This window comes from Chionomys nivalis, chromosome 10 (assembly GCF_950005125.1).
Source record: "Chionomys nivalis chromosome 10, mChiNiv1.1, whole genome shotgun sequence".
In the NCBI taxonomy this organism is placed as follows: domain Eukaryota; kingdom Metazoa; phylum Chordata; class Mammalia; order Rodentia; family Cricetidae; genus Chionomys; species Chionomys nivalis.
Window position 1 is genome coordinate 46,096,855 of NC_080095.1, and position 19,575 is coordinate 46,116,429.

General features: G+C 36.9%; 1 protein-coding gene across 15 annotated transcripts in view; it reads right to left on the reverse strand.

The window, feature by feature from the left end:
• Gphn (gephyrin) overlaps window positions 1-19,575 on the reverse strand; it is a 334,228-nt gene that overhangs the window by 41,284 nt on the left and 273,369 nt on the right. For all 15 annotated transcript variants that reach the window (XM_057782362.1, XM_057782360.1, XM_057782359.1 and 12 more), the window contains 5 exons: window positions 19,449-19,504; window positions 17,223-17,342; window positions 15,103-15,161; window positions 13,975-14,128; window positions 1,210-1,331 (listed from right to left, as the gene is read on the reverse strand). In XM_057782362.1, the coding sequence (XP_057638345.1) occupies window positions 1,210-1,331; window positions 13,975-14,128; window positions 15,103-15,161; window positions 17,223-17,342; window positions 19,449-19,504 (511 nt within the window). The remainder of the gene's footprint in view (window positions 1-1,209; window positions 1,332-13,974; window positions 14,129-15,102; window positions 15,162-17,222; window positions 17,343-19,448; window positions 19,505-19,575) is intronic.

Sequence of the window (19,575 nt, forward strand, 5' to 3'; positions counted from 1 at the left end):
AGATTACTGCTTAGTCCAAATCTAAAGAATTGGGTATCTTTCCCTTGCTGTGAAGCTCTTCTCACTCCCTTCCTAGAAAGTGGGTCTCTGGTACTAGGTGACTTGTATACTGGCAATGAGCTATAGCCTTTAAAAAGCCAGATGAACAAAAACAGTGTGGATTTTTAAAAGGAAATAAGTTCATAGACACACACACACATACACACACACCACACAATTCAGGAAAGAAGAATTTTAAAAAGTTGCTCATACAATGTCAACGTCTAAGGTTTGGACTGTGCCCACCTTCCATCTAGGATGGGTTGATAGTATACCTACTAGAATATACTTTGTAAAATGATAGGGCAGAGCCTCTTCTAAAGCACCCATATTAAAGAAAGGATCAATGCATGATGAGCTTTCTCCAGTGACGAGGTAGTGATAGGGAGACAGTGATATGGGTGTCAGGTACCTGGTATCTATCACTTCAGAGAGTCTAGTTTTATCTTCACCAGGTGAATGTTTAATTACTATTAAAGCACTGATACTTTTAGAGATCAGGAATTTGTGCCTTGTGAAAGGGTTAAGTAGCAGTGTTGTTTAGTAGTGGGATGCTCAGAAAATAGAGGCTTTTTTTTTTTTAAATGATGGAACACACCACTGGTAACTGACAGAAACATTTAGATAATGTACTGTAGATCTGAACTGATTTGGTAGGTAGGGGCAATGTGTTCTTAAAGATGGGCAGGTAGAGTTACTGCATCTCCTTTGCAGTTAAATAGGTGAAGCTGGAAGAAATTTGGGTTACACAAGGATACAAAATCAATGTATAAGCCCATGGAAAATGACTGTGCTTAAATGTCAAACAATCAGGTACACTAGTTTTCATGGTCTCTCTCAGGCTTCTCACCTGTGTTTCCAAAATCTTTCTTGAAATAAAAGTGTGAAAACAATGACATCATCACCCTTATTTCTACTTGGATAAAGACAACTACATGAAAAACATATCTCAATTTAACACAGCACATCAAAGCAAAAATATTTTTCTTTTTAATAAAACCCATTCTAAGAAAATATTTAAGTTCATATGCACCTTTACAATTCTAAGGCTTCTGAAGAATGTGACCAATGAAAATCATGTTGTTCTCTTTAGCACCAACTCCATCTACTCTAATAATCTAAATATTCATATTTCAGGATAACTACTTTTCAAAAAAAATCTATACTTACTTGTCTCCCACAATTCCCAGGTTGATTGTGGGATAACCATGTTCCTGAATTGTTGCTAGAAGTGTTGACCGATTGCTGTCTCGAATCTTTCCTGGTAAGAGGTCATCTTCAGGATTGAGCAGCTACAAAGCCAAAAAACCATCACTAATTATTTTCTTAGGTAATGTTGCCTATTCTAATGGAAGAAATTAGATGTCAATACGTTTAGCATTTTGAGATCTATGACAGCATGTGGCATGTAGAAGCTATATGCTTAAAGAAGTTTGAATAAATATTTTAAGTAAAGGAGAATGGTAGCTGAGTGGGTCAAATTTCATACTAGGTTTGGCTATAATTTGGCAATAATGCCAAGGAGAAACTGGGCTTTCCTAGAAACTGATTATTATGAAAGTATCTTTGGTCTGGCAATACTATCTTCCAATTCATCTTAAAATATCCTTTATGTATATGGGTGCTTTGTTTGCATGTATGTCTTTGCACCATCATGTTCTTGGTGTCTATTGAGGCCAGAAGAGAGCACTGGATTCCCTGGAATTGGACTTAGCGATGTTTGTGAGCTGCTGTGTGGGTGCTGGGAGTCAAACGAGTCCTCAGGAAGAGCAGCTAGTGCTCTTAGCCACTGAGTCAGCTTTCCAGCCCTCTTCCAATTTACCTGACAATGAGAAAATCTGATATTCTCAAGTCTGAAGAGAACAACTTTTTACTTTTTCTCTTTCAAGCTTTCTGGTATATTTTCTGAAGTGGAATCAACAGTATTAAAGAAAAACTTCTTTGAAAGGAACAGCTATTTTGTGTCCAAGATACAAACTTAAACAAGGAATATGAAAGGAACAGCTATTTTGTGTCCAAGATACAAACTTAAACAAGGAATATTTAACTACATCCACCCACAATTCCATTTCTCTGAGTTAATATCTACCAGGGGTGTCCATCAAGAAAACTTAATTTATATTAAGCTGTTTCAACAAGTAGTCAGCTTAGTCAGTACAGTAGGAACACCTTTGAATTTACATTAAGAGCAAATTACTCAAACTCATTTATAAAATGATTTTATTATAGCTACCCTGTAATGTACTTGTCAGAATTTAAGTAACCGTTTATGCAGATAAATGTGATTTATTATATTATTGATTATATATCATTAATATCAGTATATTACCAATACTATATTACATCATTACTATAGAGTATTATTAACAATAGCAATGCAACATGTCATTAATGACTCAATAAATGTGATTTTCTTTCCTCAATGATAAGAATATCTAATTTCCCTTTGGTTATCATATTGTTACTCCTAGGGGCTAGCTAGCTCACACCATTCTTGTTTATAGTGTGAACACAGACATTATGATTGCAAAATATTCAAGAAAGGAACCTTTAACCCGCAACAGACACACTGAAGATTAATGTAAGTGGTAAAGGTACTTGCCCAAAGTTTGATAGCTGATTTTGATCCCTGGAATTTACATACATGCAGAGAAGGGAAATAACTATATGCAGCAGTGCTTTTACCTTCACAAATGCACCCTGGCATGCATGCAACTCAAACATCCCCAATAACAATAAATAAAGTTAAGAGAGAGAGAGAGAGTGATATTTCAGCTTCAGAAGTATTATGAAGTTAAAATGAGTGTTTTACTTTTAAGGAACTGAGGTTCATACTCAGGGCCCTATTATTGATCTGCAACGTCAGACCCAAAGCACTGCTTGGTAGTAGACTGAGAGGAGGCAGACAGCAAGTCCAGCATCTCAGATACTTTGTTAGTGTGGGACCCCCAGGGCAATAACCAGTTCCCCTTTAATTTTCCTTTTGATTCACTAGTGATATCATGTACCCAGAGCTTTGACTTTATGTTAAAAAACAGTGGCTTTGAAACAATCCTTTTATAAAGAGGCTGGAAAAAGACTCTCTGCCATGTTACTTGGAAGCCTTCCCTTAAAGAATGTACAAATTTACCTTTATCATAAGCCATAGGACACTGTAACCCATGCCTACACCGAGTCACTGGCAGGGACTGGAAACTGCTACGATAGTGCTGATATAGACAAGTTACCTGATCTCAACTAGCAAAAGCACTGCACTTATAATTCCGTAAGTCAGACTAACTCTGCCAGTCATGCAAGTTGCTTTAAAAAGAAAACTGCATGCTTATATTATTATTACTGGTATTATGATTTTTTTTTGCCTCTGTTATATTTTTACAAACTGTTCCAGAAACAAGAGGACAGTTAGAGATAACTAGAGAATCAGAAGTTTGTAAAATTGACATAATGAAATAATAGCTGGTTAAATGAGGGGGGTAGACTTATAGTTTATTTAAAGTATTTTAAAAGAAGCATAGAGAATTAAATGGAAAGCTAAATATATGAGAATAAATCCACAATTTTCCTCTTTGCAATTTAATTTGGAATGGTGCTTAAAACTTATTACAATTACATGAAAAAATGCAAAATAAAACAAAATATCTTACTATCTCTTTCCTATCCATCACTTCAAATTCCTATTTCTGGTTTTTGGTATCATCAATGATGCTACTAACTTCTTAGCTTTTCAATACTCAACTTTCTTGGATGTTGATTTTCCCTTTTGTGGTTTACTCTCTTCCCAAAAGCCTCAATGATTAAAACCTTTTTTCTACCCTTTCCCTCCTTTCTTTCTTTTTTGAGACAGGGTCTCACTATATAGTCCAGCTGGAAACTTGCTATGTGAACTGGGCTGTACCTGACTGTCCTTGCTCTCAAGTGCTGGGATGTGTATCACCATACCTGGTTCCATTCTGTTTTATCTCATTTTCATCCAGTCTGCTACCAGCATCTCCACAATTTCATATCAACAGCCTAAGTTCCCAGTTCCAGGTATTCAGTGTGTTCTATCTGAGTTTTTGTAAAGCCTTACAAGTGGGTGCCTTGCTAATAAACTTTCCTTCTGAGGAATGAAGTAGAAACATGAACTTGCCATACCATGCTATTACCTGTGTAATAGTTAAACCGCACAAACCACAGTGTGCAACTCAAACTATCATAAGTGATAATTTATTTCTTTTTTTAAAGATTTATTCATTTACTTTATGTATTTGAAAGCTCCTCTATATGTACACCTTTATCTCAGAAGAGGACATCAGGTCCCACTATAGAGGTTGTGAGCCACCATGTGGGTACTGGGAATTGAACTCAAGACCTATAAAAGAGCAGCTAGTGCTCTTAACTGCTGAGCTATCTCTGCAACACCATAGGTGATAGTTTTAATACAAATATTTAGATCTCTATACTCTGACATAGGATCATGGACAAAGCTATTTAATTGTAGCTCCAAGTGGGGTAAAAAGGTGAGAAAGTTTGTTCCAGCAAGCCACCAGCTTTACAAAATTTTTACTTGTCTTTTCCTGGACTGTCCTTACTACCATCTCCTTGAGAACCAGCTGATAACCAACTCTTGTCCTTAAAATCATGTATACACACTGTTGTAGCTGCTTCCTTTTGAGATATTGCTGAGATTTTATAGTACAGTAGAGAAATATGTCATCTCAAAATATGCTATTTTGGTATAAAGATGATTTTTGATTTGAAGGCAACTATGAAGCACTAAGTACAAGAGCTTTATGCCAGGTATGGTGGTGCCTAAAGGCAGGCTCATTAGGAGTTCAAGGTCATCCTCAGTCACTAGAAATTAGCTATATGAGACCTTTGTCATATAGCTATATTAGCTAATATAGTTAATATGCCCACCCCCCATATAACACAAATAAATAAATGCAATATAGTAAAAGAAAGGATTTAGGTAAGAAGCCTTGTCACTAAGGTTCTCTCCTTGGTTATGCTGCACCTCACTGAATACTCTTAGCCTCTTTGTTCAGGGGATATAGTGGTTTGAATCTAAATGTCTCCTCATCGCCTTATATACATAAGATTCATAGTTGGTAGTGCTGTTTGGGACAACCTTTTCAGAGGTTCAGCCTTGCTGGAAGAAATCACTAGGGGCAGCTTTGAGGGTTTATAGCCACGTCCTCTTCCTATCTTCTTTGTTTCCCGTGGGTGGATGGAAGTGTGATGGCCTTACAGACTCTAGCTTCTAGAACTGTATGCTAAAAAAAAAACCAAAACCAAAACCAAACCAAACCAAAACAAACAACAATAACAAAACACTGTTCTTCCTCAAATTCCATTTGGTCATGGCGTTTTGTCACAGCAGCAGAAAAGTAACTAATACAGAGGATTTCTCTATGGTGATAAGTTCACTTACTTTGAATTATGATATTTATTGGTTGAGATCTCAAAGTTAGTTATTTCCTTTGTCAAAAAGGTTCTTGGGGCATTTTGGTTATTTGATCAGATATGTGCTAATTATTTTCCTTTGGTGAAGAGCTGCTAGGGTATTTATTTGATTCTAATAAGCATCTTATCTTCCAATTGGCTATACTTATGTTTCTAAGCTTTTTTTATTAGTCTATAAACCATTTAGTTTATTTAAGGAACTGGACTGGAATGAGATTTCTTCTTTATTCATTCTGACTGGTAATTTTTAGGGTTAAGTGTTGAGAATTCAATTTTTATGTTTAGACAATGAATTCATCAAATAATGAACTACTTGTGGATGGTCTTGTATTTATCTTGTTTGTTTGGTCTTGTATTTATCTTTATAAAAGGCATGCTTTCATTAAGAACAAATACAGTACTTGGCGTACTTTTAACATGACTATAATATTCACACAAAATACTTTAAGAATAAAGAAAGAAATATAATTTTAGATATTCAATGATTAGCATTTTTATTGTTATGTAAAGCTTCAAAAGAAAATCTTGAAAGGTAAAAAAGTTCTTTTGTTAAATCCTCATGAAGAGAATCTCTGTCTTAATTTGTCTAAATGACAAATTCACTTATTTTACCTAAGAGACCTCCCTCTATTTCTGTTCTTTAGATATTTAATACTATGGTCTTAATGATTCCATCATGTGCAAAAGACTCACTTTCTCATACACTGAAATGGCTTTGCCTGCACCTAAGACTTCTGTGTAAGGGGAAGGCTGTATGTTTTGGTAGTGGTCAGTGAGTGTTTTCATCTTTCTTGAAAGCAGCTATTTTATACACCTTCATTCTTCTGTCTCCATTTCTAAAAAAAATTAGTTTCTCAAGCTCTAACTGATGATATATGAATACCCTAGAATATCCACATAATCAGATCAACAGATTTCTTTCTCTGTCTCTCTTTACGCACACGTGCGCACACACACACACAGATTATAAATTCTAATAGAATATATTTTTATTGAAATACCTTTTACTTATTGCTCTGAAAAAAAGTAAAGTTAAGTAAAGTTGGCTACTTGGCTATAAGGCAAGACAAGACAATAAAGAGGAACATTTACAGCTTTTAAACATAATTGGTTTATGATCTAGGGAGATACCAGTTGGTAAAGTACCTGGTAACTCTTGATGTGTATCTTCATTTCAAAGCTTTCTTTTAATATCACATTTGTAGTAAAACTTCTAATAGAGACCTTAATCGTAACATGTTCAAAACAGTAGTCCCAATTTATGCTGACTAGCAGCTTTCTGTAGTTGGCTAAACAGCTATCCTTAGGCTTGCTTAGGTAACAACTTAGAGCTCATCTGGAGTCCCTATATGTTCTGGTATTTTGCTTTAAATTACTTATCAAGATCTGCCAGTTTTATTTTCAAAATATATCATGGTTCTGGTGTGGTTCACCATCTCTCCACTGCAGTTCAGTGTAATTTTCTCAGTACGTCTCATAGCCTACCTTTTCCCTTTGTCTCTCTTACATGCTACACCACTTAACAGAATACAGTTAATGCCTTAGACTCATTCTACTCACTTATACTCTAAGCTATATTTCTTTTTTTTTTTGATTTTTATTGAACTCTACATTTTTCTCTGCTCCCCTTCCTGCCTCTCCCTTCCCACCTTCAGCCCTCTCCCAATGTCCCCATGCTCCCAACTTACTCAGGAGATCTTGTCTTTTTCTACTTTCTACTTCCTATGTAGATAGATCTATGTAAGTCTCTCTTAGTGTACTTATTGTTGTTCTCTGGGATTGTGGTTTGTAGACTGGTTTTCTTTGCTTTGTGTTTAAAAACCACCTATGAGTAAGTACATGTGATATTTGTCTTTCTGTGTCTTGGTTACCTCACTCAAAATAATGTTTTCTAGCTCCATCCATTTTCCAGCAAAATTCAAGATGTCATTATTTTTTTTCTGTTGTGTAGTACTCCATTGTGTAAATGTATCGCATTTTCCTTATCCATTCTTCCGTCAAGGGGCATTTAGGTTGTTTCCAGGTTCTGGCTATGACAAACAATGTTGCTATGAACATAGCTGAGCACATGTCCTTGTGGCACGATTGAACATCCTTGGGATATATACCCGAAAGTGGTATTACTGGGTCTTGAGGAAGGTTGTTTCCTAATTTTCTGAGAAATCGCCACACTGACAACCAAAGGGGTTGTACCACCTTGCATTCCCACCAGCAATGCAGGAGTGTTCCCTTTTCTCCACAACCTCTCCATAAGTTGTCATCATTGTTTTTGATCTTGGCCATTTTTTCAGGTGTAAGATGGAATCTCAGAGTTGTTTTGATTTGCATTTCTCTGATGACTAAGGATGTTGAACATTTCCTTAAGTGTCTTTCAGCCATTTTAGATTCCTCTGCTGAGAGTTCTCTGTTTAGGTTTGTACTCCATTTTTTTTTTTTTAAATTGGATTATGTGTTCTTTTGGTGACCAATTTCTGGAGTTCTTTGTATATTTTAGAGATCAGACCTCTGTCTGATGTGGAGGTAGTGAAGATCTTTTCCCATTCTGTAGACTGTTGTTTTGTCTTGTTGACGGTGTCCTTTGCTTTACAGAAGATTTTCAGTTTCAGTAGGTGCCACTGATTAATTGTTTCTCTCAGTGTCTGTAGTGCTGGGGTTATATTTAGGAAGTGGTCTCCTGTGCCAATGCATTTAAGTGTTCTTTCTTTCTTTTATATAAGGTTCAGTGTGGTTGGCTTTATATTGAGGTCTTTGATCCATTTGGACTTGAGTTTTGTGCATGGTAATAGGTATGGGTCTATTTTCATTCTTCTACATATTGATATCCAGTTATGCCAGCACCACTTGTTAAATATGCTTTCTTTTTTCCATTTGATACTTTTTGTTTCTTTGTCAAAAATCAGGTGTTCAAAGATGTGTGGATCAATATCCGGGTCATCTAATCGATTCCATTGGTCCTCCTGTCTGTTGTTATGCCAATATCAGGCTGTTTTCAATACTGTAGCTCTGTAGTAGAATTTGAAGTCAGGGATTGTGATGCCTCTAGAAGTTCTTTTATTGTACTGGATTGTTTTGGCTATCCTGTTTTTTTTTTGCTTTTCCATATGAAGTTGAGTACCATTTTTTCCAGGTCTTTGAAGAGTTTTGCTGAGATTTTGATGGGCATTGCACTGAATCTGTTCTAAGCTATTTTTCTACTGTTCCAAGTTGGGCATTGACATTAAAGTGGTATAGGTTCTGTCACCTCTCCAACCACATTTTCTCTTTTACATATCTTTTACTTTTCTTACTGACACATGGACCTTGCTATTCCTCTGTATGATAAATATGTAGCATACCTTAGGGACTTCCTTTCACTGTTCACCTGTCTAGAATAAACCTCCCTCATGTGGCATGCACTGTGGATGCCACATTTTACTTCAGCAGGCAACCCTAATCACCCTATCTACATCAGAAGACCAGTCAGGTCCAAACAAGACAATAAAACTCATCTAGGTATTTCAAGGAGGTGGGAGAAGACTTTTAAAGACAAGGCATTGGTTATAAATATATTACAAAACTTAGAGGCAGAGTAAACAGAGAAAACAGTGTACTAAAGACTAGTGACTGCAGAAATCTGCCACTGTGTTCGAGGCTGTTGGAAAGTGACGAGTCTAATAGTTGGGCATCTCCTAATGCTTTCACCCTATTTCTACCTTTTATGCCATGTGAATGCATCCAAACAGCAAAACCCAAGTAGAGGCTTAGTGTGGTCCATGCATGAAAACCTAGCACTCATGCTGCGGAGGCAGGAGGGCTATAAATTTGAGGTCAGTGGGAACTACATAGTGGGATTCTATCTAAAAGCCCCCCAAAAAACTAGTATCTAGACAATAGTTCGCAAGAGAGCCCAGGACATTTAGTTTCCAGGCTTTCACTCTAATTGCAATAGCAGGGCTGGTGTTGGATAAGTTTCAGCAGACATTAGTGTCGATGGGCATTCTTTATCATTTTACCCCTATTTCTTTTTGTGCCATTATCACTATTTGCTTACTGACTACTTTCCAGTTAGAATGTCAACTGTGTATGAATAGGGAATTTATCTCTCTTGTCTGTCACAGAGCTGCTGTATCAGAACACTGCCTGGCATTAGTAGCATAGTAAGTAGGGAGGGATTGGGAGTAATAGTGCACTACAGTGGAGAGAGGAATTTTTAAATTTATTTCAATGTTTTCTTATAGGTATATAATGTATGTTGAATATATATATATATATTGAATATATATATGTTCCCCCACCAAAAGACTGTTTTTATCACTGATATTGTTTAAAATAGCCACTTCATGGTGATTAATAAAAAAGCAAACTGACATTTAGCCTATTTTATTACTGATTTCTAATTTTCTATGGACAGTGCATTCTCTAGTTCTGTTCCCATGGATATTTGTTAAAGATTAAATGTCAGCTTGTTACTAGGCAGCATTTCTTTTATTGTTGTACTTTGTTTTTGAGACAGGGTCTCATGCTGCCCAGGGTAGTCTTACTCCTCCCATGAAAAAGGTGATTTCTGGTACCATGCACATGGACCGCAAGGTACCATACATATCTAGTGGGTTCCTATGTAGGGTCACACTTAAACTAGATATTTACTTTATAAGCATATCTTAGAGGCTGCCCAAGATTATAAAAATATATTGATTTCTACATGGAACGTGAAGTTTCTAAGCAAGAGTGACTCCTGCATTTCTTAGTATGAGTCTTATTGTTTTATACCTGAGCTGTCACTTGCAGAATGAACAGTGTAGGTATAGAAGGTTATGAGGATTGTTAAGAGCATTGTTCTCCTGAATAAGAAAGCTATCAGTGTCTGATGGTACCCTGTTTGATGTTATTTACTGTCCAATATATTTCTCAGATTATTAAATTTAAGAGAGATTCTTTTTTTTTTTAAATATTTATTTATTATGTATACAATATTCTGTCTGTCTGTATGCCTGCAGACCAGAAGAGGGCACCAGACCCCATTATAGATGGTTGTTAGCCACCATGTGGTTGCTGGGAATTGAACTCAGGACCTTTGGAAGAGCAGGCAATGCTCTTAACCTCCGAGCCATCTCTCCAGCCCCTTAAGAGAGATTCTTATTAGCTGTCCTGAAACTCATTTCATAGATCAGGTCAGTCTCAAACTTGTGCCAGTTTTCCCACTTATACCTCCCAAGTACTGGGATTACAGGCATGTACCACCACACATGGCCTGGATGTCCATGAGGTTCACACATGCAAGACAAATGCTTGACCAGTTAGCAATACCTCTTAGCCCTGGAATCTGAGTGTGGATAACACACACACGCACGCACGCACGCACGCACACACACACACACATTACAAAATGATAGAGGTTAAGAATGTATAGTTATGATCACTAAATAGTACTGCCTAAATTTTAACCTGTATAATTAAGATAAATATTTAAACCATATATTGAGACATAGTTAATAATTCTATTTCCTTAATTTTTCCATAATTCCCCCATCCTTAATAAGATTATAGCTTCACAGAATATTGGGCAGGTTTTAAATAGCTACAGAGATATTTTGTGTGACATTCTTAAATTTATTTATTCTTTATTTTATATGTATGGGTGTTTTGCCTGCATGTATATCTGTGAACTATGTGCATGCAATACTTGTGGAGGCTTAGAAGAGGGCACTGGATTCCCTGGAACTGAAGTTATAAACCATTGGGAGCTACTGTGTGCCTGTTGGGAAATAAACTGGGTCCTCTGGAAGATCTCTAATGGTGGCGATCTCTCCAGCCCCTTGGATGATCTTCTTTAGGTTGCCTAAAGCAATTGTCTTGCTTGTCTCTATCTGAATGCATCCATATGGTATCACATTAGATACAAAAAGTTTACACAGAGAAATGCAAATTTTAATGGTTATGAGATTCCATCTCACCGCAGTCTGAATGGTACCATCAAGAAAACAAATGTCAACATCTGCTGGCAAGGATGGAGGAAAGAACAACACTTATTCACTGTTTCTGGGGTAGTAACTGGTGACGATACCGTGGAAATCAGTGTGCAGGCTCTTCAAAGAAATTGAAAATAGAGCTTTGTGATCCAGCTCTACCACTTCAACTGAAGGACTAAGTTAGCACACCATGAACATACCTGCACAGTTGCTGCTGCTGCGCTATTCATAACAGCTAAGAAATGGAGACAGCTTACATGTCCATCAACGGGTAAAGGAAATGTGGCACATAAGCAAGATTTTTTTCAGACATAAATATGTTTCTCTAGGTGGTTAATAAATAAGAGTAAAGGCTAGGAAACTATAAAGAAGTCCATGAGAATATAAAAAAACTTTTAGAGAGAAGGGGGAAGAACACAAGAGAATAAAGTAGAAGGAGGAAGAATAAAAGAATAAAATGAGTATAGTGGAGAAAGGAGGGCCAGGGAGCTTGTGGGAGCAGCAACAAGCGTGGGATCAATCAAAATGTAAAGAGTGAAAGCGGTACACAACACTTTTCTCTGTAAGCTAATTAACGTATCTTCACAAAAAAAGAAATCCTGATATGTGCAGTAAAGTGGATGGGACCAGGAATATTATGCTAAGTAATAAAGGCCAGGTCCAGAACAAAAAAAAACAATATTTCCCTCGTATGTGGCGAATATATGTACACATATGTGTGTGTGTGTGTGTGTGTGTGGGGAGTCATTAAAGGAGGAAGAGGACCATGAGAAGGGAGGGAAAGATCTGAAGTAGGGTTAAGGAAATGAAATGCATTTGACATGAAAGCAGAAGGCAAGACTATTTGGGGAGAGAATGAGCAAAAGGGGACAACCTACACAGGGAAGGACAGTGGTGAGGGGCCTGAAAGAAAACCAAGCCTAATGGTATACTATGAAAATGCTACAATGAAACAAACACTTTGCATGCTAACTTAAAAAGTTAATTTAAAAGAGAGAGTGGGTATCAGCCACACATCTCAATGAAATCCAGAACTAATGTTTAAGAGGAGCTTGCACTGTGACTGGACACATGATAGCTTTGTCATGTTAACAGATAGTGCAACTTCTTTCTGCCTCTTTGTAAATAGAGGTTTTTTTGGTAGTTGTTACTGTTTCTAATATCTAAGGACTCCAAGCCTTCAGAAGAGACATTATGTTTTATTTTTCTTTTACCACTGATTTGCTTTACAATGCTTAGCACATAGAAAACATCTGCTGAACTAGAACACAGTCATAATAAAAGTAGCTAATTTTGAGTATGGATAGGGGCAACAGCAACACAGAGATTATAAAATTAGCAGCAGACACTTCTCTGCTGCTAAACATGGTACCAGTTAGACACAGGATTATTTTTTTATTTTTTAGGTTTTTCGAGACAGGGTTTCTCTGTGGCTTTGGAGCCTGTCCTGGAACTTGCTCTGTAGACCAGGCTGGTCTCGAACTCAGAGATCTGCCTGCCTCTGCCTCCCAAGTGCTGGGATTATTAAAGCTATCTCTATCCTATCAAAATGAAAAGAACATTTGTTTCAGGTCAGTGATAGTTTTTAGGGATGGCTGGAGCATTTGTACCTAAGAACATCTAGAATGTAGACTTAGCTTCCCATTAGCAGAATAAAAAAAAAATCCAATTCTGTTCTTTTGCTTTGACTAAAAGAAGTATACAGATCATAGATATACCCTTCCTAAAGACTTAAATAAATGAAAAATAATGCTAATTAAAGGTTACTTTTATAACAAAGCTTCCCCCCCCCCAGTCTTGTTACTCTTTAATAGTATAGTCCATAGAAACTGATAAAAATCTTGGTAGGGTTTGCTTGTTTAATTGTGTTTCTAGAATATTCATCCTTTCACATTCCCAACATGACTATAGAACTGCTGGACATTTTAACAGCCTGTGCAAGAGAGTAGTCAGGAAGGTTTTCAAGGGTTCTCAGAAAAAGATTGATTATCATCTCCTTTCCAAGCGAGGCTGATATGACATGTAGATTCATTCTGAATAGCATACCCTAGAGATACTGCACTTGAGACCCAAACAAGCCCTCAGACTAAACCAAATACTAAGAGAATATCAAACTCCTCTGGTGACTAAAATTCACCTAGGATTTTAACAAGAAGACAGTCTAGTGATGTTCCCTATTTCATTCACTTACTGCCATCATGACAAGATACACAAACCATGTTTCCACAGACTAAGCACTGTGCTTCGACAGTTTACTATCTATAGCTTTCAATTAACATTCTTTGTTTATTTATATAAGAGCAGGGAAAGGACATTGGCTATAATATTTCATTCTAAAAATGGAAGGGAACAACTTCTTAACATGTAATTTCTAGTTTTATCTTTTGCATCTGAATTATGCCAAGGCCAACTTATTATTTCTCAGAAATGTGGTTCGATTGTTGAGATCCATAATTTACAACATTCCATTTGATAGAAAACATGTCATGAAGGGTTTTATCTTATAAGTTCTACCCTTTATTTTATTTGCCTTTTTATTTACCTCATTCCCTGTTGACATGACAGCAACCACTGGAAACTTATTAACTTCAACCTCTGTAACACCCACAGTTGCAAGGAGACCAATCTCTGAAGGGCCCATATGGGTTCCTTTGGCCAAAACACACTCCCCTCTTTTAATGTCATGGCCGATGGGTCTGAAATTCAAAGCAGAAACATATGCATTAGGGCTAAGATTAACATTTTCTCAACTCAGAGGGAAACTTTAGTATCAGAGAGAGGAGATAATAAGGGAGAAAAGTTCAGAAATGAGTCAGGAGTCCAATAATGAAGAGATTCTAAAAATTCTAAGTTTTTAAAGTTATATCACACTATAAAAGAAAGAATAGGAATTATATTTAAGATTGCTAAACAAGAATGCTACATCTGAAAGTTACTTTATATTTTTCTTTTATTGTATTGTAGTTAAAATTACTAATTTCAAACTTTCTTTGATACAAGGCAAAGATTTATCTAGCAGCATGAACAGAGGTCTGTAGTTGGTAACTCTGTGATAAGGAGAATGATGTTAATAAGGTTGGAGTGATTTTCATGTAGACACCTTAGGTTGGTCCAGATCTAAGGCACCTTAGCCTCTTGCCATAATACTGGGAGAAGCATAGCTTTGTTACAAAGGTATGCTGGGAAAACTGATGGAATTTGTGTAAACACTTTCTAGTGTGACAAAAATAATTGAAACTATGCATAATATTTTATGTAAGAGAGAAACCTCATCTTTACATGCAAGGTACAGCAAATTATTAAATTATTAAGGGTGGTTGAGGAGGGTGTTACTATCAGCTACTTGTATAAATGCCTGATTAGCTCTATTCCAATTTCTGGATAATCTAGGGGTTGAAACAGGGTAATTTTGGATCAGCTACAAGTTAACTGTAGGTACACATATTTATAACTTTATTTTTTCTTAATGTTGAATTTGATAATTTTATTCATCTTTACTATTTTCATTTTAGAGGCAGGATAGACATGGGATATAAAATTCAGAAAATTCATTTTGCTTAAGAAAAAATGGCTACTTGACATAGGTGTGGGTTTACAATAATCATGCTCTCCTGAGTTTATGATCATGTAGAAACACAGGGAGCTATCCATTCTGTATTGATGAACTTACCGGATATCTTGGCCTGGTCGAGCCTGCACCAGAATTCGCACTTCAAGTTCTTCGGTACCCTATAATTAGAGCAGGTCATATAATTTCAAATAACAGTCTAATAGAATTTCTGATCAATAAGAATGAGCATCTCAGATACTTTTATCATCAGACAAGCCCAGAATATACACAAATACAGAGGGGCAGAAACCCATTAGCAGACTACTTGAAAAAATAGTGTGAACTTTTAAAGAGCCTCCTGAAAAATTAGGTTTGGTGCCAATAAATAACTATTTAGTCCAATTTTCATAGTTTAAAAAGTACATTCTAATTTCAGTGAAGGGCTTACAGCATGGCAGTAGATTTCTGTAACTTCATGATAACCATCAATTTTACATTCATGGACTGTAAATAATATTGTGATACTGGAATTGTGTCTTGCCATCTCATAGTTGGAGGATGTGTGTGTTCTGGATTTCAATTCTTTGTAGGCTTTCTCCGATGTTAATAAATCTCTGCTTGAACAGTTTTAAGGGAAGGCAATGAGATCTTTATGTCAAAAGTTGAATTTTATACATGAGGGAAGATAATCTCCAGACCAAGGAAGGTGGTCATTTCTTAGCATGGTTGTAATTACTATTTACTTAATCTATATAAGACTATATATGATTTTTATGCTGGGTGGTGGTGGCACAAGCCTTTAATCCCAGCACTTGGGAGGCAGAGGCAGGTGGATCTCTGAGTTTGAGGCCAGCCTGGACTATAGAGCAAGTTGTATGACAGCTAGGGCTACACAGAGAAATCCTATTGTGAAAAACAAAAGTAAGAATATATATTATTTTTAATCTGTTTCAAAATATGATTCCTCAAGCTTCACAAAATGTGTATAACTACCAGTCATTAAAACTGTAAAGAAGTAAAATGTTCCTAGTTTTATTCTTGACTAATAGTCTGAAACTATGTGCAGGAGTGCTTTGCCTGCATGTATGTATATGTACCATGTGTGGACCTGGTGCTCATGCTCAGAACACGGTGTTGGAAACTGGAGTTATAGACAATTATGCGTCACCATGTGTGTGCTGGGAACCAAACCTGGGACCTCTGCAAGAACTACAAGTACTTTTAACCAATGAACTCTCTCCAGCCTGTGCTGCTAATGTTTCTGTCAATTTGACCTAAGCCTGGGTGACCTGGGAAGAAAAAAACCTCAACTGCTAAAATGCTTCCACTATGGGCATGCTTGTGAAGTATTTTCTTGATTAATGATGATGTAGGGGGACCCAGCTTACTGGGGGTGGCCACCCCGGGCATGTGGAGCAAGCAGGTTGAGCAAGCCAGCATACAGTGTTCCTCCACGGCCTCTGCTTCAGTTCCTGTCTCCAGGTTCCTGACTTGAGTGCTGCCCTAATACAGAAGGACTGTGACCTCTAAGCTGAAATAAGCCCCTTTGCAAGCTGCTTCTGCATGGTGTTTATCTCAGCAATAGAAACATAGCCACGAGAAGCTACAGTAGTCTGGTTTTAATAATTGCTGTTAGTTCCATTGAGACAATGGCCAATTTAGATCCTGTAAATGTCCTTTATTTGAGACAATGCAGAGGGAATCGACACAAAGTCAACATTTCCAGGCTTCTATTTGATGAAACAATTTTTTTTTTTAACAGAAAATCAGTGGTGAAAGGGTCATTTGGTTCAAGAACTTGCTCAAATGTTCTCTGTTAAAGTTCTTTATATTAAATTCATATTTTTTCTTTTTTTCATCTTGAATTCTTAAACTTTTTTTCCATTCAAAAATTTACACTTCCTCCCTAAATTCATATTCTAAGAACACCTTCACACTTAATCAGAAGTGAGTCTCAATGACAAGAAGATATCTCAACCTAATGTTAACATCACTATTCTTGTATTGTGAAGTAATTCCTTGTTTGCAAGTGAAAATTCTCATGTTAATAACAATAGCATAAAAGTCTCTTCATGCCAAAAGATTTTCATTCTTTAAGGCAGTTTATGTACTGGAGCACTACATATTACAGTGTAAGATCCCGAAACCAAAATAATAACATTCATACACCCCAAAGCCCAGGTTAATCTTATGAGCACTGAAGAATCTAACAATGCCACAGGAGCCTGGCAGTGACATACATCATCTGATTCCCTGATAAGTTCGGTATCTTCCACTTGCACTACTGCATCAGCACCGCAGGGGATTGGAGCACCTGTTGTAACCCGCATCACTTGTCCTGGCATCACTGTCTGAGTTGGCTGAAAGTATAAACATAAAAGAGAGGTGGTTATTTAGTTACAGGATAATCTTCAGGGGATAGATCATTTTTAAGAAACAATGAAGTCTTTTAGTTCTTTTGTAGACCAGTCTGGCCTCAAAATTGTAGAGATCCTCCTGCTAATAATCTTTGAACTCCTAAACACTATAGGTAAAATATTAAATTTATTATATATTCCAGAATTTAAGTTCTACCAAGGCAAAAATTTATTTTTGGTTGCCTCTGCAGATACACTATTGATCTGTAAGCTCTGCTCTGGCCCAGAAGACTGACCTCTATGGACTATTCTTGGTTTATAAGTACTTAAATAGACAAGGGGTTAATGTAATGTGTAGAAGGATGATGCTAACAGTAGCTACCCTGGGATCCTTATTTAAAACCCAAACAATGAGGTATGCTGTGGAACAATGGTCTTGTATCCTGCTACTTTTATTATTTTAATAAAATGCTGATGGACTAGTAGCTAGGCAGGAAGTATAGGCAGGGTGATCAGGCATATATGTAGGCTTGGGAGAGAAAAGAAAAAGGATAAAGTCCTTAAAATAAAAAAGAAAGTGGTGGCACACACCTTTAATTGCAACACTTGGGAGGCAGAAGCAGGTGCTTCTCTGTGAGTTCAAAGTGTAGTGGTACACACCTTTAATCCCAGCACTTGGGAGGCAGAGGCAGATGGACAGCCTGGTTTACAGAGTGAGTGCCAGGACAGCCAAAAATACACAGAGAAATCCTATCTCAAAAAGCCAAAAATTAAAAATAAAAGAAATAGAGTTTAAAATAAAGCCATGTAAAGATGAAAAATACAGATAATCTGGACACTGTATGCTATTGTGTTGTCTATAAATTGTTTGATGGCTGAGGAAGAAGCAAAAGCTGCTAAAAACATTTGGTTATAAATGCTGCTGGATTAATCCAACATGTATATTTTGAAAATGCCTTGACTTCAAAATTTAAGTCAAGGGTATGTCACTTTGGAGAAGAGGTTTTGCTTTTGTTTCCATAGGAAATGAGAGGGCATGGATTCATTCTGTGCTAAGAAAAATCAGGTTTGATCAAGGAAAACCATCTGAGAAATTTCTGACACGAGTGGATGGCCCAGATGTCTATAAATTCTACATCCAGAACAGTTTCAAGACTGCTGGCTAAGATGATCAAGCCTCACAGAATATTCCAGTCAGGACTTGACCATAATTCAAAATTTTCTTTAGGTCCCCATAAGATTATCAATGTCCCCAATCAGCAGGAACTAGCCTAGAGAACTATGCCTACATTCCCAAAAAACAGATTATGGATGTTTGTCTTTGTTTAGAATGTTGGTTACAAGTTATGATGGATAATGGTCAAAAAACAGCTAAACAAAGGACATTAGATTCAGAGTTCTTGTTTTGAAAAAACAGGGAGGGGGAGTGCTGTGGGACAATGGTCTTGTATCCTGTCACCTGTATTATTTTAATAAAATGCTGATTGGTCAGTAGCCAGGCAGGAAGTATAGGCAGGGTGACAAGAACAGAAGAATTCTGGGAAGAGGAAATGGTCAATTTGCAGTCATCATCCAGACACAGAGGAAGCAAGATGAGAATGCCTCGCTGATAAAAGATACCAAGTCATGTGGCTAACAGAGATAAGAATTATGGGTTAATATAAGTTATGAGAGTTAATAAAAAGCCTGAGCTAATAGGTCAATCAATTTATAATTAATGTAGGCTTTTGTTTGTTTCTTTGGGAGTGAATGGCTGCAGGACCGGGCGGGACAGAAACCTCTGTCAACAGAGGTACTTGTAGTTCTAGCCAGAAAATCAAAATTTGTAGGAAGAAGAAGCACTCAATCATAGGGCTAGAGAATGGCTATAATGTATGCCTGTGCAGGATGTAACAAAATTATTCATTGTACCATATATTGAAGGATATAGGTTCTTTAAGTAATTTTTATTGTTGTGGTTCACATGGGATCTTTCTTTTATCCCTTGGATAGTCTTCTGACTCATACTTCTTTAAGACTTCCACAATGCTGATACTGGATACTTAGAATTGAATGCTCAAAGTCTGTGAAATAGACATCTGCAGTGTCTTTCAGGCCTCTGAATCTTACCTGTTCACCAGCTTGGGATTCCCCAATGATGAAACGATCTCCTGGACCATCAGCGGCTGTGAGATGGAACAGAGCCAAGAATAAATATCAGCATGGACTTAGAGCAAGGAAGAAGAACCTAGTATTG